The sequence below is a fragment of the Artemia sp. Qi Xiang Cuo genome, chromosome 19, assembly GCF_049724085.1.
Source record: "Artemia sp. Qi Xiang Cuo chromosome 19, ASM4972408v1, whole genome shotgun sequence".
Classification (NCBI taxonomy): Eukaryota; Metazoa; Arthropoda; class Branchiopoda; order Anostraca; family Artemiidae; genus Artemia; species Artemia sp. Qi Xiang Cuo.
The window spans coordinates 50,397,716-50,423,108 of NC_142812.1; the positions used below are offsets into that span (position 1 = coordinate 50,397,716).

General features: G+C 35.7%; 1 protein-coding gene and 1 non-coding gene across 3 annotated transcripts in view; one reads left to right on the forward strand and one right to left on the reverse strand.

Moving 5' to 3' along the window:
* The window catches only part of LOC148940962 (aarF domain-containing kinase 1-like), a 75,416-nt gene that overhangs the window by 16,459 nt on the left and 33,564 nt on the right, over positions 1-25,393 (forward strand). For both annotated transcript variants that reach the window (XM_089104854.1, XM_089104855.1), the window contains exons 5-7: positions 515-673; positions 12,509-12,673; positions 20,039-20,137. In XM_089104854.1, the coding sequence (XP_088960980.1) occupies positions 515-673; positions 12,509-12,673; positions 20,039-20,137 (423 nt within the window). The remainder of the gene's footprint in view (positions 1-514; positions 674-12,508; positions 12,674-20,038; positions 20,138-25,393) is intronic.
* On the reverse strand, positions 16,282-16,354 carry TRNAM-CAU (transfer RNA methionine (anticodon CAU)). The gene has a single exon. It is a non-coding gene; the product is annotated as a tRNA-Met (tRNA).

Genomic DNA, 25,393 nt, shown 5'->3' on the forward strand with positions numbered 1-25,393 from the left:
CACTTAAAAGAAATTGCTTTATCTAGTACCTTTTATAAGTAACAAAAGATGATATTAAAATAAAATGTGTTTTTTGACAAAAACCTTTTTTTCATATGCAATTACTAATCAGTATCAGGTGGTTTCGGATGTTCACAATGAATATACTTTTTTTTATGCCTGAATCCTAAAGGCAAGCGCGTATGTCTCAATTTTTAACGCTTCATTAAAATATGGCGAATTTCTGACGTAGTCTGTTAAGTATAGGATGTTGTGTGTTTTGGATGGGGGATCGTGTTGAAACTTTCAGATTTTTTTTTTGGGGGGTGGGGGGGGGGGTAAAGTGACTAGGAATATCGTATTAAGGAAAAGGGGGAAAACTAAATTTTCACTAGTCCTCCCAAAATATTATACACTATGGCTTTTTTCTTTGTTATTAGGTTTTTGCCTCTTTGTTAATAAAAAACAAAAATTTGTCATTTTTTAACAGTAAGGCTTTTAAATTATCACTCCTTTATTATTTTTGTTTTAATAGCTGCTTGTCCGCCTGGTAGCTTGGACATTTCCTGAATTTCAATTTGAATGGCTTGTTGAAGAAATGAAGAAAAATCTACCTCTTGAACTGGATTTTCGCTGCGAAGGAGAAAATGCCGAAAGAGTTCGCCGAACCTTCTCCTGCTTCCCGTGGCTCAAGGTAAAGAATCGCACTCACGTTCAAAAACGGAACTTTGTTGAGGGGGGGGGGTTATCCAGTAAGGTTGTATTGTTTTTTCAAGTATTAAGGTATCAATGATATAAAATTAAAACATTAAGACATTTTTTTGCTCCCTGAACCCATCCTAAGTCAATTTTTACCTGACAACCGTGGTTTTCTATGATTCTCTCCATGTTGAACTGTAAAATAAATAAGCACAACAAATTAAAATTGCTGAAACCAAAGTTCCTAGAAATATCGGCCACACGCCCCTCCCCAAAAACAAATCCTGGTGGGGCTCCTGGCCTACCTTGCCTTTTCCACCTCTATGCTGGTAGGCATGGGAACACAGCATTTTGTGCTACATAGAGAAAGATTTTAATTAATTCCTATTCCCCCTATCTCTTTCTAAATTTATGTAGCCCATTTTAAAATGTTTGGTGCCCTGAGTTTTTGCTGATTTCTGCTGAATTCTTGATGATTTTGCATCCACGTATCTTTTTTCAAATTTGGCACCCGCTACTGCTAAAAACTATATAACTGGACATCGGGAACTCTTTGAATAAAAAATGAATTCCTGTTTTTTTCTAATATTCTAGATATATGGTTGTGTTGCTTCCTTCTTAGCCAGTTACAACATATTTTCATATTTTCATGATCATATTTCATTTTCACTGTCCTTGGTACAACTGTAGCGTTAGACATTTCTTGTGTTTATTAAGAACATTTAAGAGGTCTTTAAGAGGTATTTAAGAGGTACATAAGAGGTACTTAAGAGGCATTTAAGAGGTGCATAAGAGGTACTTAAGAGGCATTTAAGAGGTACATAAAAGGTACTTAAGAATAATCAAATTCACTGGTAGTGCATTATATATTCAGATTGAAATTACGATCTACCGAAGACGGGAAGAAAAAGAGAAAAAAGCAAAATCTTAAGAAACATCTTTAGTATGTAACAAGCCCAGGTTTTTTAGTATTTTTTTTTTTTGGGGGGGGGGGGGTAAAAACATTTTTAAAAACGCATCAAAGCCTCTCTCCTCTTGGGTAAGGCCTTGGTATATAACTACTTTGTATAATATTTAGCCGTATGACCCTTTTTAATCGTCTATAATTTTCCTCAGAGGGGGTCTGAAAGAGAAGGTTTGTGGAGGAAAAGATGGGTTAAAGAGTACTAGTCCTCTGTCAACTCTCGTTGTCACCAGATAACTGGGTGTATCCATGGATGTACAGGTAAGTACTAGAAGATGTTCGAATAATGTCTAATTTATTTTAATTTTTTTGTGTATGCTCCCTTGATTTTGTACTCCCCCCCCCCACACTGGGTTTTGAAAATACTTTCTCTTGGTATTTTCATCGAAAAAATACAACAAAAAAACAATAGAATCACCCTTCCCCCTCCATCCTTTTAGATTTTGAGAAAATATTATTTATTATTTTCATTAAAAAACAAATTGAAAAAAAAATCTTTGCCCCCGCGTTGCCTATACATTTCAACGTACTAGTGCCTTTGTTGGAAAACCTACTTTGTGGCATGGACTCACGTATTTTACCTGAAAACGTAAGTTCATATGATCGGGAACCTAAGTAAAAAGAATAGAAAAAATGTCATTTTAAGTTACTTTTAGACGACATGATTAAAAAATGAAGCGATGTTGTTTTTTAAAACGCTAGGAATTTTTAGCTACAGGTTCTGCTCTTGAAATATTTGGAAATGATCACCCAAAAATTTTACCCTCTGATCCCCCCCATTAGCTTTTTTAAACTCAAGTTTGAAGGGAGGGGGCTCACGAGAAAGTTTGAAGAAAGTACCCCTCAAACTTAAGACACTCCTACTTCATTGTGTAAAGCAATTGCGTAACCTTAAATGAGTCTTTTTATTGTCTGATCTTGGAGGTAATAGTCCCATCCCTCCCAACTTTATACTTTGTCAAAAAAGTTGGAAATGATATTTAAAACAGACACACATTAATTTAAAAAAGACTTGTTTATCTGTGATCCCATCTGTGAGACCAGTAAATGATGTTGCATTTGTCGTCTAGAATTGTGCAACAAAAGTGCTGAAGTGTTGGGTTCCAGTTTTGCCTTGATTGATGACAGCCAGATTTGTTGGAGGTCATCCCTGAAGTCTCAAGTCGTATGTTATGCACCGACAAACCACACAACCGTGAAGTCAAAAGATGACTTTTATTGACACCTGACAAGCGGTAACTACAGACATCTCCTGTCATGACACAGCCTTCATAATCCTGGACCCAAATGCCAAAGTTTGAGTGGATGGCTCATATTGCTAACAAGTTTTAGGAAGTGATGGCATTGGTGAATGAAATGAAAATTGTTGTCGGCTCGTCGATTTCGCCCATACGAACGATTTTCTGCTTAACAGTTGCCTTTTTCCACATAAAGAAATTCACAAATACTCCTGGACATCTTCGGATGGCACTACTACTACTACCAATGACTCACTGCAGCAACAGGAAGCATGAGACCAACATAAATGCCCAGGCTCTTCCTCCATCCCAGTCTATCAATAGTATCCCTCTTTACACCCTCCCAAGAAGTTCTAATATCCTTTAAATCCGATCTTTGGCAATCTGCCGTCCTTCATCTGCAAAACGTGTCCAAGCCATTTCAATCTTTACTTGGGCAGCTCTTTACTTCTATCTTTACTTAGGCTGCGCTATCATGCTGCCTATGATAGAGAGGGGGATAGAACCATATTCTCCGTACAGCTTACTGTTTGAAATACGGTTAGTCAAACGGATACCCTAAACTATCTGTAGACAATTCCTCTGGAAAACAGCTAACAAATCCTCCTCTGTCTACCAAAGCACCCATGTTTGAGACCAATACTTGAACGCTGTCTTCATTGCAGCTTTCAACATTCTAATCTTGGTTCTCAGATTTATCTTCCTATTCTTCCAAACTCTTTTCATTTTTTTTTAAACCAAAAATAGAGTTCTAGCCTTAAAAATATCAGAGCGCTCCATGGTGCAGATATCAGCATAACATTAATAGCCGTGGTTCAGCCACACTGCAATTCTTCAAAGCTGGCTAACAAAACTACGAGGCTCAATTTCGTCTTAAAATTGGCTATCCAGTTTGAAGCTCTTGACTCCGTAGAAGAAACAAGTCAAGATCATATCTGACCAGATAACAGACTAAACTACTAGGAGGCAGAAATTCCCTCGGATTCTGGAAAAGTCCCAACGACCAATGGTTGTTCGACAGAACCTGGTCATTAATCAACCATCGAAAAGAATTTAAGAAGGCCACACAGTCCTCTCGCGTCCATCCCTGGCAGTTTTCATGAACAAGAAAAAAAAAATATTGATGAAGAGGTGAAAAGGGGGCTGGATTTGCTGCACATGGACTGAAAAGTGCCGAAAGCGGAAGATACTGCAGAAAAAGGAGACTGCCGCATCTTATATAAGATAAATAAAGAAACTGTGTGCGAGAAATTCAACCTGAAAGGACCACAGAGGGAACAATCTGGAAATTTAGTAGCAGTCCAAGGATCTGTCAGCGAATTATGGGCACTACACATAAAAAAAGTTGCTAACTGTCCATCCACAACTGAAAAACTTATGATCCCGTTGGAACCACTGTTTTCCTACAGCTGAAGAAATCCTCGAAGCCCCCAAAAAATTAAAGAATAACAAAGTTACAGGTTGAGATAGAATCGAACAGAAATAATTAAATGTGATGAATTATCTGCTGATGATGATAATTCCAGATTTTTGTGTATAGGAGCTTGAAACCTCTACAGCAAGGTTCTCTGATATGCTGAATTTGATGGTGTGATTTTCAATTAAGATCACTTGATGTTTTGGTTGTTTCCCCCCCCCCTTTGTCAAAAATCGGGCACATTTTCTCAGGATCGTAAGTTTTGATGGGTGACATTAAACTTGATGAATTTTGGATATTTTGAATAAGCATCAAAATTCGATTCTTTTGATGTATCTATTGTTATCTAGACTCCGTTTCCTAGAATTTCCGCTACTATTGAGCCGCATCGCTCCTTTCTTACTGTTCGTTATCACAAATTCTTTATATATAAACAGATTTTTTTCTGGGGGGGGGGGGTAGAAATTAGTATCTAAGCCGTTTGGTTCTCGTGAACAGTTTCTGACTATGCGGAAAACTGTCTTGTGTATCAACAAGATACCTGCAATGATTTCTCGTCAACAATGGAATGTGTAGAGAAATTAGAAGACCCTAGATCTCCGACTTCTATTGCTGCTCACAAAGAAGATATAAAAAAAAATGCTAGCTGAGTCGGCCAAAACCCTACATTTTCAGAATAACATGGCCGATATAATTGCAAATGCTTTGAAGGAAAAGAAAGATCATTCGTTGACGATATTTTACATTTGAAACAAAACTTATATAACATAACTCTGCATATTAGACATAATTCAGCTATATAACAGAAAATTAACGTTAAAACTTCAAGGAATGATTTATGTTGCCTTTCCAATGTCTTAACATAACTTTATTTAGTTTTTTTAGTTCCCCAAAATTTTACTTGAAACCAGTCATTTTCTATAATAGGCCTCAAATCTATATTTCAGATGTTTTAAAGCTTAGTGATCTGCTCCAATCGAATAAAGAAGAATTTTCGAGTTTTAACACTTTCAAATAATGTTTTTATTTAACTATCAATTTTTTATTTGAAATAGATAAATATTATTCCTCAACTTAACTCCGTATTTTACTTTCATTAAAAAGATTTTCCCTAAACCTTTGCTTCTCTTGTGTCTTCAAAGGCGCTTAGGGCTTCGACAGGAGTCTCCATTTTCCGCGGTGTCCTGTTGCCGCCAGTACATCTTTCCAATTGGGTTGCAGGAAGTTGTAAGAGCGCGAATCTGACTGGTTTGTACGTTGTATGCTCGTTCTTGGGACGACACCTCTTCTTTGAGCCTAAAGGCTGCCATTGGAGAGTTGCCTTGGGATTTTTAAATAAGTCAAAATCGAGGAAATTAATGAACATTTGTATTTAAAATTGATGTCTAAGTCTGTCTATTGATGTCTTTCATCCTCTAGTTCTAAGACAATTAGCCTTAGTTCTGCCCTAGGAATGATGTATGGACGGATGGATGATAGACTTATCTATCAACAAGCAAAATGACATCATTGTTATACAATCCTAAAAAGAGCTTATGCGAGATTTGTCTCTCACCCACTCGGAAAATCTGTGTTGGCTTTTTCTACAGAAAATCAGAAATTATTTATTAAATGCCCCTTTCATAGTCGTAGATAAAAATTACAAACTAAATGTCGCTGTCATTTACAAATCTAGTCCTAAGGCATGTTATTATAGACACTGGTAAAAAACGGCACGAATGAATTTTTAAATTAAAATTTAAAATTTTGAATTTTTGTTCTGCAAGGCACTGGCACTAATTTGTTCTTCTTTCTGGTATCAACTACTGAGTTGGCAGCAGGGGGAAGAAAATATCGGCGCTTGGGGCTAGCAAGGAGAAATTGCCTGAAGCGCATTATCAACTGAAACCTGAGATCTCTAAGAGTTTCAATCTTTAAAGACTCAAGAGCAGACTTATAATCTACAAATTTTTCTCCAAGGATGAACTGCTCGTTTATGGACTCCTTTCACATCGTCACTTAGATATTAAGTATTATGAATCTGAGGCCCCCAAACGAGACATGCAAATTCTAATATGGGACTATGCATGTTAGATATGCCGTTTCAGCTGATTTACTGGGAAACCCAAGCGGCGCATTGAAAACAAAGAACGTAGTGCACAGTTGCCTCTCTGGGCTAGCCCTTGAATATGAGCACTAAATGAGCTATCGGCGCTGAAATTAACTCCCAGGACTGTAGCTGACGATACAAGAAAAAACCAGAGGGCTGGAAAAACAAGATCTCTTTTCAGCAGATTAAATCTTACGATTTTGGTTTTGCCTTCGTTGGTCTGCAAACTTTTTGTTCTACTTTCTTCTTTGAATTCTGTTAAAAGATCAGGGCTGAATTGAGGCATAGCTTAAAGTGTATCTACTTTGAATTCAAGAAGCGTAGATAGATCGTCTATGTATTTGAATCTGTCATCCATTTTTTCCATAACATAATTACCGCAAGGAAAAGTAGAGCGGCCAATTTGGGGCCTTGAGGGGCTCCACATGTAATCTTTTCCCAGTCTGAGTCGGGATCACCGGGAAAGAGGGCGTAGATTCGCTGGTACCGGAAACGCCGGAAACCAATAACAAACAGTGAGATATATTTACGTAAGCCTATTCTTTTGAGATTCGTAGTAGCCAGGAGGTGCTTAATCAAATCAAATGCTTTCATGTAATCAACGAGTTGTAAATCAACGAAAGTGTCTCCAAATTTGAGCCATCGTACGATCAGGTGATAAAGCCTAACTAAATACACTGTGGTACTACACTCTTTTAAACAACTATATTGGTACAGGTCAAGTGAATATGCGACTTGCGACATAAGTTCACGGTAAATAAAGAATTCAGTGACTTTGGCAAGGTTCGGCGTGATTGAAATGGGTTTTACCTGATCACAGATTTTGGGATGTTTCATCTTTGGAACGACACGTATATAAGCTTGGTTCCAAGGCTGGGGTACGACTATCATTGAAGTACTGATTAGTGACCGAAGTTAGAGGTTTCGCAAGAAATATAGTGAATTCACGCAAAAGTTTTACTGACAACTCGCCAGGATAAGACGCACAGTTATTTCACGGGGTCACATGGTGCGGATGGGTGAGGGCCGCCTACCCCACGATGTGTGGTGTTGGGTTCTTTCTGGCATCAGAAGACGTGGGCTACAGAAGACAAAACTGGGAAAATGCTTTGAGAAGGATGCTGCACTTTTCAGATCGTTGTTCGAAGAACTTTCGTCAAAAGCACAAGAGAGGCCGTCATGGAGAGGCACCGTTGTCGCATTATGCGCCAGCCGGCGTGGAAAGACCTAAGTAAGTAAGTTCCGTATCTCCCTGTAGACTTCGTACTCAGAAACTTGCTTGATTTCATTGCATCCAGAGTCTTCTATCAGAGTATTCAACTCAACTTCACTCAATGATGGATACGTGGTACAGATTTCGGTAAAGAAAGAATTGACTTCTTGTGCTAATATCAAAGTCCCATCTGTTTTCAGCATCCTTAGCTCACTACAAATAGATGTTGCCGTCATCTGTTTGATTGCTGAATGCCACTTACGCGAATCACTATCAAGCAGGGGGGCAATTCTCTCAATAGCTTGCTTCTTTTTAGCATGTCTTCTGACACTCGTAATTCGGTTCCGTAACCTTTTTGCAGCTGAAATACACCCTGAACTATAGATAGATAGATAGATAGATAGATTTATTTTCTATATACCAGTAAAATAATTACATAACAATCTACAAATCCCCACAAAGGCTCCATGGCCTGTAGGAGGGGGATTATGAAAAGATCAAATAAACATTAAACATTTAAACGCTTAAGATTTAAACAATATAAACATAACAATAATATTTTAACATATGAACATAAGCATTTGAACTTTTAACATGTAAAGCATTTGCTTAATAAAAAAAAAAAAAAAAAAAAAAAAAAAAAAAAAAAAAAGGAGAGTTCACTAAATAAGCTTTATCAAACTACAGTGAATCACAACATCTATAAAAAAAAAGGAGAGTTCACTAAATAAGCTTCATCAAACTACAGTGAATCACAGCATCTATATATATAAAAAAAAATAAAAAAAATTAAATGAAAAAAACTATTGGCAGCAGGCAAAAGTAAAGAAAATTAATCACATGAAAACAAATATTTTTTTACTAGTCTTTTGAAGGTGCCAAATGAGTGGCATTCTCGAACCGAATCGGGAAGGGTGTTCCATGTCAAATGACACGCAACAAGAGGATTAAAATCGGATCTTATTGTTGGTGTATGGGGAATTTGGATATTTAGAGAACTACGGAGTTGATAATTTGACCGATCAGATAAAAAAGAAGACGTAAATCTAAGGGACCTAGGAATATCACCCTGGAGCTGAAGAAAACCGAAAGACGCACAGGAAAGAATATAAAGTTTTTCAATATCAAGTAACGGTTTAGTTGCCGAACGATTTACATCCTGGATAATATTTATAGATTTATCGTAAATATTCAAAAGTGGTTTGAAAAAAAAAGGGACAGTAGACATCCTTATGACTCAACAATAGGAAAAATAAGAATGAATTAATCTATGAAATAGGATTCTTAGAATTGGCCCTGGAAAGATGTGTTTTAATTTTCTTAGAATACCGAGGTTTCTGCATAACTTCATTTTAATCAATTCAATATGGTGTTTAAACGATAAATTTTTATATAGAAGGATACCTAGGAAACGGACATGCCCATCCTTTGGTCTACTAATAAAGCCTTTGGATATATGAATTTCAGATTATTGAGGACAAGCCTGGGATATACGAAAAAAAACTAAAAAACTAGTTTTAGAAACATTTAAGGCAAGAAAGTTAGCATCAAACCAAATTGAAACTTTCTCAAAGAGGTCCACTAACTTTGTAGAAACCTCATCCTCAGTTCTCCCAGAAGTAATAAGGGTGGTATCATCGGCAAAAGTAACAAGAGAATCCGAGGTATGCAAACTATAATTGTGGGTAAGGGAGACCGTTGGATGACATAGATCACAGCAATAAAGAGGATTTTTATTTCCAACGGCAAAAATTAGGTCATTTATATAAATTAAAAAACATTGCCAGCCCTAAAACTGACCCTTGAGGGACCTCCTGGTCAACACTTGCTGATGAGCGAAAAAACGGATTTACAGAAATTATTCTGCCAGACAAGAAAGACTTAAACCAAAAAAACACACTACCTCTTACTCCAAAATGAGAAAGTTTAAAAAGAAGAATACTGTGGGTTAAAGAATCAAAGGCTTTACAAACATCCAGAAACAAAGCAGCAGGAATCAGATGGGAGTCTATGGCAGAGTGAAGATAATTCAGTAAAACTGCACAGGCACGCTCAGTCGAATGATGTGCTCGAAAACCAAATTGAAAATCGTGAAAAAAATCTTTAGAAGTAAGAAAATTATTAAAACGAGAAAGCATCGCCTTCTCAAATATTTTGCTAAACACAGACAACAAAGAAATTGGCCGATAGTTCGATGGATCATTTCGTGTCCCCCCCTTATATAATATGATGACTCGAGCACGCTTGAGACTACTCGGGAAAATACCATGCTGAAAGGAGAGGTTAATAAGTTTTGTTAAGGGATAAATAATGGAAGGAAGTATGAACTTAATTACTTTAGTAGGAATATTATCAGGGCCAGACGACAAACAATTTTTCAATCCCATAACAATGTTAGCTATTTCTTTCTCCGTCGCTGGTTCCAAAAACATTGACTTCATACAAGGTGGCCCAAGATATGACCTGAAGTTGGATCCTGAAGGAGAAGAACCAACAGCCGAAGCGGTCCTTTTACCAATATTCGCAAAATATGAAGTAAATGCATCTTGAACATTCAGTTCACCTTCGATGATTTTGCCATCGAGATCCAAAAAAGAAGGGGCTGATGGAGACTGAAAAGACTATGTAGTCGGCATCTAAGTTGAGTCAATCGCTTCAGGTCTCTCGTGATGATCCACGGCTTGTCAAATTCAAAAACTAGCACTACTTTAATCGGGACAAATTCATGGAACTTTTCGAGCAGCAGGGAGTTGAGTGTTTCAACCTTATGGTTCAAGTAAGTGATTGAGCATATTTTTTCGAATGAGTAATTACCAATCCACTCACCAAAGGCACATATAGAGTCCCGGTACAGTGGACGAACTGTCAATTTGATTCTTTTCGGTTTCGGCAGGTTATTCTTCGCTTGTAATAGTATTACAAAATGATCGGCGGTTTGCAATGGGCCCATTGAGAGGGGAGGACGGTAAAGTTCCCTGAAATTGGTAAATGTCAGGTATGAGGTATGGTCACTTTGATGGGTGGGAAATGTTCGCTATTTGTATCTGATCAAGCGCATTGGATAGCCACTGTTATGTTGGTCTGATTGAAGTCGCCTCCAACAATAAAGGCGGGAGCCACATATGCACGTCGAAACTTATCAAAGCAGGATTGCAAGTAAATCTCAAGCTCCTTTCTGTTTTGGCACTTTCAGGATAATAGACAGATGCCACTATCAGGCACGAAAACTTCTTTGGCAGTTGGAAAGGCTTACATTCAGTACAGACTAATTAACGGAGAGAGTCACTGGAGACACCTAGTAGTTTGGATGGGAGGTTTTTACGAAAATACAGTCCAACACCACCGCCTCTGTGGCTTAGGCCTCTATCACGTCGGGTCCTAAGAAAAATACAAGTGTAGCCTTTGATATATCCGGTATTGTTTGTGATATGCCAACATTCAGTCACGATTTCTGTTGGTGCACTGGATTCTCGTAAGAAGACTTCTAGTTTGTCCATCTTGTTAGTCAAGGAGCGGGCCTTGGTCATGAGGACAGAGGGAAGTTGCGATTTGGCAGAGAGGAGCTCAGGACATAAAACAGGAGGAGTTTCGCTGGAATCAGCACAAACAGTCATATCAGCATACGACGGCGTAAGAGTTGGTGGGATTTCATAGTGCGTCTGACAGTTTATTTTTAAGAGCAACCGTAGTCTAACTTTCTGTTTAGTCTTCAATCTGCTCAATAGATCTCAAACATGCACTGGGATAAAATACCACTTATTCATTTTGCCTCCACGCTTGCCTCTGCGTCCGCGTCTGTAGGTGGTTTCCGGCAGCGTCACAACATTGACATCTGGTGGCCTAAATTGCCATTGAGTGACAAATGTAGATGACGCCACTACGTGTCGAAATGAATAAAGTTCGTAAATCGGCAATTTTTCGATTATAACTGACATGAATGCTGCACGAAAGAAAGTCAAAAGGGTCAAGTCGTTGATTAAAGGGTCAAGTCATTGCCAGGGCAAGAAACTAGGAACACCTGCAGTAACAGGCTAATCTAGGCATGGGTGCAAAGCAGCTGTTCAGCGCTTGCTACGTCATCTTTCATTCAAATTAAACTATAGCTTGTATTTGTCTTTCAGCGAATACAATTAAATCATGGCTTGATGCCCGACAACTCCTTGATTTTAATTAAAGTTTTAACAGTTGCGGGCATCAAGCCATGGTTTATGTGTAGAAAAAGCCAAGACAGATAGTCCGAGTGACTGAGAGGCAAATATGGCATAAGCTCTTTTTAGGATTGTATAAAAATTATGTCATTTCACTTGTTGATAGATAAGTCTATCATCCATCCGTCCATACATCATTCCTAGGGCACAACTAAGGCAGATAGTCATAGAACTAAGGGATGAAAGACATCAATAGACAGACTTAGACATCAATTTTAAATACAAAGGTTCATTAATTTCCTCGATTTTGACTTAATTAAAAATCCCAAGGCAACTTTCCAATGGCAGCCTTTAGGATCAAAGAAGAGGGGTCGTCCCAAGAAACCAAATACATCGTACATACCAGTCAGATTTGCGCAACAATAAAAAAAAGTAAGTCTTTACTTACGGTTTTTTGCATTTGTCCCTAATTAAATGAAAATCAAGTGAATTAGTAATTTAGTAAACTTAGAAAACCAAGTAATTAAGCAAATTAGTAAATAGTAGAATTCCACATGCGCAAAAACTGGTCTTTATTTAAAATAAGGTTCCGTCAATTTTGGGTTCCGTCAATTAAGTCAAAATTGAGTAAATTAGTAAACTGTACAATTCAAAATCATTAGAGTCAGATCTTTTTATCAGTTTACTATTCTTTTTAGTCTTTTTTTTCTTTTTATTCTTTTTATATTTACTTCTTTATATTCTTTTTATATTCTTCTTAGGTTCCCCAGATCTACTGGGATTTGACTACAGACCGCGTTTTGACGATGGAATTCATGGAAGGGGGCCAAGTCAATGATGTGGAATATATGAAAGAGAATAATGTTTCACCAAAAGATATCTCTAGAAAACTTGGAGATTTATACTCAGAAATGATTTTTGTTCAGGTTTGCTTTTTCTAATTTTAAGTTTGTTTTAGTTTCGTCATATTTAAGTCATGGTGAATAAAACCAGGTCTTTGGGGTTGGTAAATTTATTAATACCGACATTGTATCCTGAGTTTAGAATTTTTGCTCTGATAGCCAGACTTGCTGGGAATTACCAAAAGCAAAGAAAATACCAGAAAAAAACGTCACTAACACTCAAGGCCTTAAACAGGATTTTTTTTTGGAGGGGGTTTACTAAAAAAAAAATTTTTTTTTTTGGGGTGGGGGGGTGGGGGTTTACACAAAAAAAAGCTGAAAAAACCCATATAAAATTTGTTCATGTCCATTTTTGTTGCGTTCTTACGAGTCAGATAAACATTTCGGGGGGGGGGGGTCAAACCCCCCCCTCCCCTGGATACGGCCTTGCTAACACTTACCAAAGAAAATAAGAGATTAAACAGAAGAAAATCTTTGACGCTTTGACATAGGCATTGAAGGAATTAAAAACAACTTACGCTACTAATAGTGCAGTACAAAAAAGAAAAAAAAGTTCGAATTAGGTTTAATAAAACCTAATAAAAACAATAAAAAAAGTAAACAAATGTATATCGTGCCTTTTTGGCTGAAGTAAGTCTCGTCTTCAGTTTTATATGAAGTAACACGAGAATACAATAAATACTACTAGTATGTTATTTGAGTTTTTATAAAGTATTTTTCTTTTCTGTTATTTATAACAAGAAAAGGTAATAACAAGTATTTTTAAATACCAAATTGCCTTTCTTATAATGACACGTATTTTTCTTGTTATTTGGGTTTTTATAAAGTTTCTATTGAGCTTTATTATTTTTCTCTGAGCAAAACGACATGGCGGTGTTTATTTTTCTCTTGGAGACAAACCAGGAAAAAAGAGGATTTTTGTACCCCAACTCTTATGGTTGCAGCGGTCACATTATTTCTAAGAGGAAACACTAGAATTTGTTTTCTATTTCAGAAGTTCGAATTTGGACCCAAAATCTATGAGCAATTTTCTCTACATAATTTGTCTATTGCTGGAAATATTTTCTTACAATCATTAAAAACAATTTCTGTTAGCTCAAAGAACATATTTGTTATCGAAATCTTTGGAAGACCTAATGGAATAAAAAAAAATAATCATGTTTTCAAACAATTCGTGGTAACGAACTGTAAGTAAGGAGCGACCCGGCTCAATAGTAACCGAAACTCTAAAAAAACGGGATTTTGACACCAATGGGTGCGTAAAAAGAATTAGATTTTAATGCCGATTTCAAATATATAAGCTACATCACGGTTTGTTTTGGCCATCAAAAGTTACGCGCCTGAGAAAATTTGCATGATTTTTGAAAATAGGGGGAAAGACCCCCTAAAAGTTATAGAACCTTAATGAAAATCACACCATTAGATTCAGCATATTAAAGAACCCTACTGTAGAGGTTTCAAGCTCCTATCCGCAAAGATGTGGAATTTTGCATTTTTTGCCAGAAGAAAGATCACGGATTCGTGTTTATTTGTTTTTTGTTGTTTTTTTTCCCCCAGGGGTGATCGGCAACAATTTAAAACGAACAGAAATTATTCCGTATATGAAAGGGGCTGTCTCCTCCTCAACACCTCGCTCTTTACGCTAAGGTTAGACTATTTCTCACAAATCTATTTTTTAAAACAATAAAAAACTTTAGCGTAAAGAGCGAGGCGTTGAGGAGGGGACAGCCCCTTTCATATACGGAATAATTTCTGTTTGTTTTAAGTTTTAATGTCGCTCCTTTTTTTCAGTTAAAAAAAACTTGTTTTTTTATTTATTATAAACTATATAGACAATATCATTGGATTATTTCAATTTGGTCCGTATATCTTTGCAGTCTATTACACTAAGCACTGAGAAAAGTCAGCAGTGTCAAATGGTAGAAGGACGAAGAGGTATCTCCCCCCTCTGAATCCCCCGGGTTTTGAAAAATGCCTTTGTTTGGTACTTATCTGTTATAGCCACCACACTCAAGAAGTAAAGTTAGCTTAATCCTAATGAAATATACCTAAGTAGGATGAAAATAAAATACCTTAGTAACAAAATTATGGAAACTACAACAGAGCATTATGGAAAAGCGTTCCCCAAAAACGTATTATATTAAATGGTTTCTAACCTAATCAAAATACCAACTAAAATGTTTAATTAAAATATAACTACTTTGTAGTTTATCTCTCTCACGGTAAGCTGATTATCACCGGGTACATACTTAAATACAGAAAGACACCGGTTCTACATAGACCAAGAACCTGACCGTGGTGGCTGTAAGAGATAATTACCCTTTGTTTTTGTCTTTTTTTTGGGGGGGGGGGTATTTCCGTTGGAAGCGCCTATTGAGGAAGGAAGTGCCTTCCTCAGATACATGTAGTGCCTCATCGACAAAAACTGCACTAGCATTCTTATCACCCACTAAGATGCAAAAACAGAGAAAAAAAGAAGCAAAAACTGGTAAAATTACTCTAGTCTTCAAAGCCTAAATGGCGATTTAGAATATTCTTAGAAACACGAGAGTAAGTTGAACCCGAACTTTAATTCAAGTTCTTGTAATTCAGAGCCAGGCATTCTTGCCCGTTTCGAAATACAGTAGATGAAAAGCATTTCTGTTTGTTGACACTTTCTTAAAATCATGAATTTAACAGCCTTGCAATTTTTTAGTTCAAAGCCATCATCCCTATTTAAAAAACCAAGTCAGGTACTGTGCAAAGTACTATGCTGACATTATTTTGGTCATCACGGCTGCCCCCTTAAGGACAACCTAGTAAAGAACGAACCCTAGTCATAATAACCGAAAATTTAAATGCGTTAAAAAAACATCAAGTGACGATGGTTTGCCATTTGAACCTGATTTAGGAATGGTAACTATTATTTCGATCAATCTTAATGATGAAACTTGCACCATTAACTAGGAGCATAATTTTCTAGGGGGGGGGGCAACTTTCCCTCACAGACCCCGTCCCCCCCAGACCCCAGTTTGCCGCCCCCAGCTGAAATTTAGTTTCTTCAAGACTCTTGTCAAAACTGAGATAAGTCCGCATAATTCAAGTATTTACAGAAACAGGTCAGTTTTCTTTAGTATATCTTTGCCTTTATTTTGCTATGTGGCTATTTTTTAGTTTTCACTGTCATTTTCACTTGTTTTTGGAAAATTGGCTTCAACTTTGCCCCCCCCTCCCTCCAAGATTTTGAGGAATTTAGCCTCTGACATTGGCCTCACCAAGTCAAAAGCTCTATTTAGGAGATTTATACTTCCCCAACTCGACCAACAAGGAAAATCACTCTTTCGCATGGGAAGCAGTGACATGTCTATTCTTTTTTTACTTTTTTAGACCAGCTAATAGGGCGCTGAAACATTTTAAAGAGATTTTAAGGGCTCATTTGAAATGATATTGCTATAAGTAGCATATACGCTTTTTATAATAAACAAAAGCATAATATTAAGAATAAAATACAATTTTGATTGAAAAAAAACTTTAGTTTTATATCTAACAATCACTAATTTTAGACCTTACTAAACATTAAATCAGAAGAGATTATATCCCCTTCTTATGCGGACATACTTGTATGCGTCTAGTTTAAATAAATAGAAAAAGTTTGCCCCGGGTGAGGCTCGAACTCACGACCTTAGGATTATGAGACCTACGCTCTACCGACTGAGCCACCGAGGCTTGTGTAAAGCGATAATGCAAGTTAAATATGATAATCTTTAATTTGTGGAAGTGATATTTTTTTGCGGAGGAGGGGGCTATCAGGTTTGATACTTGCCCATTATATAAAGCGTAATTGAGAAGAGAAGTTTGGTTAATGTTAATGATACATATTTTGTAAACAAAATATGAGGAAAATATAATACGGTAGTTTAGAAACTAATTATATTAAATACATAACCTAATCAAATCTATTCTAACCTTACCGAAATACCAACTAAATACCTAAATAAAATGTAGCTATAATTTATTTTGCAACCCAGCTAAAGCTAATTCTCTGGTATAAAGAAGTTGCTTGACCAGTTTCTTGTCTTGTGTTCGCATCATTCGCGATCGAAATTCTCAAGTGTGTTTTATATTTTAGACAAGTAGGCTACCTCAGGTTTTCATAGAAAAAAACTTTTAAATTAATGAATTACATATGTTGGTATCAACATAAAACCAGATTTTTTTAAATCTAAATTCTGTTATCAAAATTTCTTTTTTTGTGAGTTCAATCAGTAGCGATTTTAGGCATCGTACTCTGGGGGGGGGGAGGGGCAAGTTTCCTTAATATGAATTTAAAAATATGAAATAAAAGGAATTTAATGGCAGATGTCAGAAAAACATCTTGCAATTAAAAAGAAAAAAACAGCAATCTAAAGATCAGAGGCGGTTTTAAGGGAGGGGCAAAGGGGGCATCTACCCCGGGCGAAAAATTTTGAGGTGCGTAAAATTTAAAATAACTAATCTAACGGTTATAATCATTTTGTAATTTTTAAAATTTTACTTTATTGAAATAAAGTAGAGGATGCAGTTAATAAATGAAAAAAATAATAGGTTATTAATTGATTGATAGAGTAAAATAAAAACATTAAAAATGAAAAAAATGAGATAATAAAAATTAAATGTAATTAAATAATAAATAATAAATAAAAAAATAATTAATTAATAAAATGAAAATTAGTGTAATAACAGACGAGAATTTGGTTAAACTTTGGCCCGAAGTTTTTGTGAGAGACAAGGGGAGGGAGCGCTACTCAAAATTTTGCCCCGGGAGCAAGAGATAATAGAACTGCCTCTGCTAAAAATATCTCTTTCTGGAGAGTCGCTATGCTTGATCTGGCTATTGGAGGATACAGCTTACTCGATAGAACTCGATATGTCTCCTTTATGACAAGAAAGAAATCGAAAACACCACATAATGTGCACTCCTCAAAAACAGAAAGAAGAAGAGAAAGAAAATGTATTAGATTAAAAAATTAATCAGAGATAGGGAGGAAAATCTCCAAACAACATACAAAATATTATAATAGCCTGTTACCAAGGACGTATTGCCCCCCTCCCAAATCTTTGTCCAACACGTAAAAACGTATCAAAATGCATATAAACAAATTCTAATGCGTTAAATTCCTCCCCCCCCCCGAAAATATTCCTGGATACGCCCTTGCCTGCTACTATATGCTAAAAAATCATCTTCTTTAAATTCCTTTCAAATATGAGGTGCGATGTATTGAGCTAATTCAGATATCTTGTATTTTGCTATTAAAGACGAACTTAGATTAATAAAAAAAGTTTTTTTCAATGCAAATAAAGAGTGACATTAAAACTCAAAACGAAAATAGTGTGTAGAAGCCACCCCCACCCCTAAAAATACTGCTTACTTTTAAAAAAATAAGGTGGTCTTTAGGACTTTCTTTGAGGCAGGTCTTAAGGATTTTCGTAAGGTGGCCTTTATGACTTTCTTTAAGGCATGTCTTAAGGACTTTTGTAAGGTGGCATTAAGGACTTTCTTTAAGGCAGGTCGTAAGGACTTTCGTAAGGCGGCCTTAAGGGCTTCCTAAGGGAAGCGGATCTTAAGGACTTTCATAAGGTGGTATTAAGGACTTTCTTTAAGGCAGGTCTTAAGGACTTTCGTAAGGTGACCTCTTGGACTTTCTTTGAGGCAGGTCTTAAGGAATTTTGTGAGGTGGCCTTAAGGACGTTCTTTAAGATAGGTCTTAAGAACTTTCGTAAGGTCGCCTTAATGGCTTAATCATAATTCGGCACTTTGTGTTATAGATGTTCTTTTTTGACGGGATCTTTTGTGCTTTCATATATCTCTTCTTTTTTTTATAGTGTGTTGCTTCTTTCTTTTTTTCTTGTAATGTGTTTTTTTTTTGCTTTCTTGTTGAAAACTACTTGCGTATATGAATATAAATGTTCGAAATATAGTAATATATTTTCACTGGTTTCGTTTAAAGTTTACTTTTTTTCCTTTGTTTTTAAATAGGAAGATAGTGGGCTGAGAAAATCTCATAATTATCGTTCAGAGTTGAATTATATTTATCTCTTCCGAACCCGACTTTTAGTGCATCTACCTGACTTCTATCTGACATCTACCTGACTTCCAGTGCATCTACCGAACCCGACTTCTAGTGCAATCTTATAATTGTCGTTCAGGGTTGAATTATATTTATCTCTACCGAACCCGACTTCTAGTGCATCTACTGAACCCAACTTCTAGTGCAATCTTATAATTGTCGTTCAGAGTTGAATTATATTTATCTCTGCCGAACCCGACTTCTAATGCACAAACCACTGTTCTGACCCGAAAGCCTTAATTTCAAAGAATCTCAACTCCTATTGCAGCGTGTTGCAGTGAAACTTTTAGAATTGATAGATTTTTGTAAGAGTTATCGACATGTTAGCCCAATGATTGTCCACAGTTCTGGCTATCTGCTATTTGCCCACTTTGGGTTGAAATCGCTAATTTTTAGCACTAAATGGAGGAAGTGAATGGAGGGACAACAATATTTAATCCTTTGTTTTTATTAGAGATGCTTAATTATGTATTATTTTAGATAAAATAGGAAATGTTTTTAAGTACCTGTCTATATTTTCTAGGACGATTGTTTTTCTGCGACAACACCAAAAAAAGTCTACCCCTTAAAATAATATGTGAGGGGTGAAGAGGGGGGGGGGGTTTCAAACGCCAAAAACTGAGATTTAATATCAACATTTCCCAGAGAGTTAGGGCTCTCTCTGGGGTGATTTCTTTGCTACTTAAGAAGACTAGAACTTACTATTCCTGCCCGAAGGAATTTTTCCCAATGCTCTGGAAATCGTGTTTCGATGTAATCACCCCTAGAAAAAAAAGACTAAACAAACAAATACCATTTTTCATATATGTATTGCTAATTGCTTATTACTGCAGTAATTCAAACTAGTTTATAAAAGGAACCTGACAACACGAGACCCGAAGGGGGTGGAGTTAGCCCTCTAGCTCTTGGGATTGAACTGCGCTTTTCATAAGCTTGCTACTAATTGCTTATTGCTAAAACAAGTCAACGAGCATCTAAAAAGAACCGTGTCAACGTGAAACTAGCGAGGGGAGAATTGGCCTCTTAACTCTAGAAGAGTGCTAGGTCTAATATATCCCTAAAAAAAGAATTGAATTACACTTTTCGTAAGCTTGCTACTTATTCCTTGGGTAATTCTAACTGATACATAAACGGAACTTTAGGATTCACGTTTACTTTTATTTACTTTTGACTTTTGGTAGTATTATCTTCAGGGATACGTTAGGATGCGTAAAGGACACGTTATACGTAAAATGAGCACATAAAAGGAACCTTAGGTCATACGTTCTTTGTTTGCTTTTGATTTCTGGTACTGCTTTTTTAGGGATACGTTCATTGCGATCCACACCCAGGAAATGTTTTAGTACAACCTGCTGGAAACGGAAATGCAAGAATCGTCCTATTGGATCATGGACTTTATTTGGTAAATATTATCATTAGTATCTTATCTTGTTATGATGAGACGTTATCTTTAGTATAACACGAAATGAGCTGCTTAGTAATTGATTCCATAAACAAAGCGTATGTGAAAAAAAAATGCATTGCTGATTTTGACGATAATATGCCGGCTATGATTGAAAGAACTTCAACATTGTTTTTTCTCATTAGATTAATTGGCTGGTGGAAAATGCTCTATGTTTGTGGTTGTCGGTGTAAACTATGTTGCCAAGTAGATTACTCTGACTTACTTGAAAAAGGTTTCAAAATAAAATAAAAAATAGTTTTTTTTCATGTTTGGCGAGGTAAACAGGTAATCTTATTTCTAGAGATATTACAAATAAAATTGTTATCCTTGATAAAATCTCATATAATAAAAAAGTTACGGATATTTTGTCCGACACTCACACTTATAAACGTATAGAGTCAGACCCCACCGACAAATTCACCCGTGAAGTACTAAAAGAGCTGGGAATTTCACAAAAAGAAAGACTCGTTACTCTACAAATATGAAAAATGTTTTACCCTAAAGGGTGCTTCGCTCCTAAATTCTATGGTCTCCCAAAAATTCACAAAGATAGAGTTCCTCTGCGCCAAATGGTGGCATCTTATAGTTCGCCAGCTTCCAGACTGGGGAAATGGCTATCCACAATTTTTCGTCCTCTTATGTCGACGCAAGCTTCTTACATTAAAAATTCAGTACACCTTGTGGAAAATTAAAAAACCTCGATATAAAAAAGACATAATTTTGGCCAGTTTTGATGCCATTTCGATGTAACGTCATGTGATATAAAAAAATGTGAATTTGCTCTTCAAAAGAAACTAGAAGATAATATTGACCGGATGGATTACAAAACATTAGATATTGAAACTATTATGCGACTTGTTCGCCTTTCCAATAGATATTCCTTATATTTTCGGTACAACAATCAATTTTTCGCCCAAAAAAATGGGCTCCCTATGGGTAGCCTACAATACTTTCACCTTTTTTCGACACTTTTTACATGGAATTTATTGAAACCTTCGCTTTGAATACTTTGCCTCTTAAACACCGGTTCTGGGGCCGGTTTGTCGATGATGTGATCTCTGTCTGGAATCACGGAGAGATAGAACTTAACGCTTTTTTACTTCATCTTAATAGTTTCGATTCCAACCATCAGTTCATCTTGGAACTAGAAGATAATCATAAACTGCCTGTTTTTGACGTCTTAATCTTCAACAAATCTCCCAGCCTTGAATATTCAATTTATAGAAAACCTACACATAATGATAGGTATTTGCATTTCTCTTCCAACCACCCTCCTTGTGTAAAATGAGGAGTAGTTATATCTTTAGTTGATTGCATCATAAGAATTTGTTCAAAGGCTCATATAATCCCAGAATTAAATTATCTGAAGGAAATTTTGTTCTGCAATGGATATCCCATCAAGTTACAGAAATCCATCATAGAAAAAAGACAAAAAAGGCAGAAAAAGATTCATCATCTCCTCAACCTCCAATGGATATCACCCCTTTAGTGGTTGATAAGAAAGTTTTTATTGTTTTATCCTTTTTTCCCGAATTAAGTGACAAAATGCCAAGAATACTTAAAAAACACGATTTAAATGCCAACTTCGGAAAATAAAATCACATCCGGGATCATTTTAACTACGTTAAAGATAAAATAAGCCCATGTTTAAATAGTCGTGTTTCCGGGTTACCATTATCTTGTGGTTGTTTCTATTTTGGACGAACTCATAAGAACTGGGGATAGAGGTCGCAGGAACAGAGGTCCTGAACTAAAAAAGCTATGGAGCTATGCCAAAGGCCTGAGATTTTTGATTCCGCCTTGGCTCAGCATGTGTATCACAACCCGCACCATTTCGCTTTATTCGATAACACCTCCATTATTGCCCCTGTTAAAGGTCTCATCCAAGTTTTCAGGGAGGCAGTTGAGATAAAAAAGTACATTCACCAAAAGGTTGCTCTCAATAGAGACACAGGAGAAACTTATTTAAGCCCCATTTATAATGAACTAATTAATTCTGATCGTTTTTACTTATATATTAAAAAAAATCAAATTTTGCAACCTAGCCTAATCTCTGATGATGTTTTACCTGGAAAGCGTTTAGCTTTTAAAAATGCTCTGTAAAAATTAAAAAATTGAATTCACTTTCAGTACTGTATTTTTCCATTCAGTTACCCTTCCACTGTTACACGGTGTGGGTCTTCAAATTTTAGTTGCGTTTCGTTTCAAGGTTTGAAAATTTTTTTTTTAGAGTATCCATGGAGTTTTATTAGTAATTTTGATGTTATTATCCTGCACTGAGGACGGTCAAGTGGAGGTCTTGACAGAAATATTTGCATTTTAGTTCATATATTTCACTGGCTTGTATAATCCTCGTTTTTCTCTTTTTTTACTATTGTTTCGTTATATATATATATATATATATATATATATATATATATATATATATATATATATATATATATATATATATATATATATATATATATATATATATATATATATATATATATATATATATATATATATATATATATATATATATATATATATATATATATATATATATACATATATATACGTATATATATCTATGTGTGTGTATGTATATATACATATTTGAGGGGTTCAAACCCAGTACCCTCCCCCATGAATACAGCCTTGCTTCCGTATTCTCCTCAATTTCTCGTAACACCAATGCTTCAAAACCAATGCCTCTGACCACCGTAATTCTTGTGGCTTCTAGAATTTTAATTTTGTTTCTGATCTTAGTCTTAATCTTCCTATTCTCCCAAACTATCCTCAACTGCAAAAAACATCTGTTTTTCTCCTTTTTTTTACATATTAAGCACATTGACCTTCCTTACTAATCAAAGATGTAGGGAGGGTTAAAATGTATGTTTCAAATTTAGGGGGTGGGCAATTTTTTTAATAATAAAAATGAAATATGCAAGTTTAACTAATTCACACGGCGCAAACATTACACAAATTACAGAAATATATTTCCGTGTTCCTTTGCTAGCCTTAGAAAACCTGACTTCAGATATTGATTTAAAAAAAAGGAACTATCACAAGCCAAATGGGCCGAGCTCACATTCCGAATTAAAAAAAGCGAAAAAAAAAACACACAAAAAAGACCAGTAAGTGAAGACAAAGGAAAAAGAGATTTGACATCATAAGCTAAACATGGTTTAAAATAGAATGTCTTATAAAATTTGCTAAATAACTAAACAATGAATAAACATTCATTGAATACAAGGTAAAACCTTCAGTTGATAAATTTGGTAGAAAAAAGATACATGTATATTTAAGTCTCAACACGTCAAAAAGATTAAAAACAAATAAACCTATTTGAATTTATAAGGAAATTAAAATTTAATAAAAACAAAGAGGGGCTAATCCAGATAGCCCGATAGCCAACTATCTTTGGCTAGATAGCCAACTATCTTTGGCTAGATAGCCAACTATCTAGATAGCCAATCAAAAATAGTTGCATGTCAAGGTCTTTGACGGCAAAACCTCAAAACGAAAAAGTTTAAATGTGCCAAACTTCGTAAAATTGGTTTCTGAAATCTTTTTACGATAATTTCTTTCTTTCACACTCTTAGTGACTGCTTCCGATAAAATGTCGTATAATTTTTTTCTTAAAATACAGGTAAAAAGAATTTTTCTCTTAAGAAGACAAAAAATTATGTGATTCGTAAATTGGTCTTAAAAATACATGTTGAAAACCTCCTAAACCCACACCCCACCCCGAACAGGAATTCTTTTGGGCAAACAAGGTCTTTGACAATAAAAACACAAACAGTAAAGGGCATTTTTGATCCTGGATATCCAAAAAAGCTTGGAGTATTTAGGTCAAACTTTAAAGAAATGTCGAGGAGAATGCCAAACACAATCAAAAAACACTTTTTTCTTTATTGGTTGTGAAAAGGAATTACCATCAATAGGTATATCAATATTAGAAATACATTTCTAAGGAACGATTGATGGTATCAGCCGTCACTTCTTTCGGGATTTTTTAGGGGCATCTTCAACTAAAATCTCAAAAGTTACTATGTGCATCCAGTTTTACAAGAAGACTTATCTACAGTATGTCGAGAAAAGCTGTCTCCTTCCCATGCCCTTTTTAGCTGTAATCCCCCAAAAGACTTATGTTCAAAATTCTTTATCTAAATTCATAAAGTTCAAAGATTTCCAACACGAATTTTATTACTCAGCGTTTAGGAAAGGTCTGATTCATCTGAAAAAAAATGAGATATAAAACTGCTTTAATGTTTAGTGATGTCTGATTTTCTTTTTTTTTGACCATAAAACAGAACTTTTTTATGAATGATCTTGACAGGAATATATATCACGACTTTAAAAAACAATCAATTCCAAGGAGGTTGAACATGTAAAGATTCTAATTTGTGTTTTACATGATATTGGCCTCAGATTTGTAGAATATTTAAAATCTGAATCCACCTATCTACATATATTTTGAGCTCCTGTCTACAAAAATTTCGAATTATGTAATTTTTGCCAAAAGAAAAATCCCGGATGAGTGTTGTTTTTTATTTTTTGTTCCCCAGGGGTGATTGTTTCGAACCCCAGAGACTTCTGATCAAAATTTTTAGATAGCTATTGAATTCAGTATAGCTGAAAGGTCCTATAATTATGTCTTTGGGGATAACCTGGACCCCCATAGTTCCTGCGGAAAGGGCTATAAGTTACTAAATTTGCCCACTGTTTAAATGTAGCATTTGTTATTGGGAAATATGAGGATTCTATTTTTTTGGAGAGGAATTTTCCACGGGAGAATTTTCTATGGGGAGGTAAGTTTCCTGGTTAAATTTTTACACGGGGAATTATCTGCCATAATTTGAAAAACAGTTAGAAACTTAATAAAAAGGAACAAGTTTTTTCGACCAAAAGTAAGGAGCAAAATCAAAACTAAAATGAACAGAAATTATTTCGTATATGAGAGGGAGGAGGGCTGCCCCTTCCTCAACCCTCGCTCTTTACGCTAAATTTTGACCTTTTGTTACAATTCTTTAAGAAAGACTGCTCAAACAAAGTGGCCATTGAAGTTGAATGCGAAGAACTTTAAGGAACTTCAATAGTGAACTATTGAAAATCCTTAGTAATAGCTACAACAATCATGTCATTGCCACCTGATCATGCCACCCTCCTTTTTAAGGGTGTATTATTGTGTCTTCAGTAAATCACTAGTTTTGCATAATCCTAAAAGCA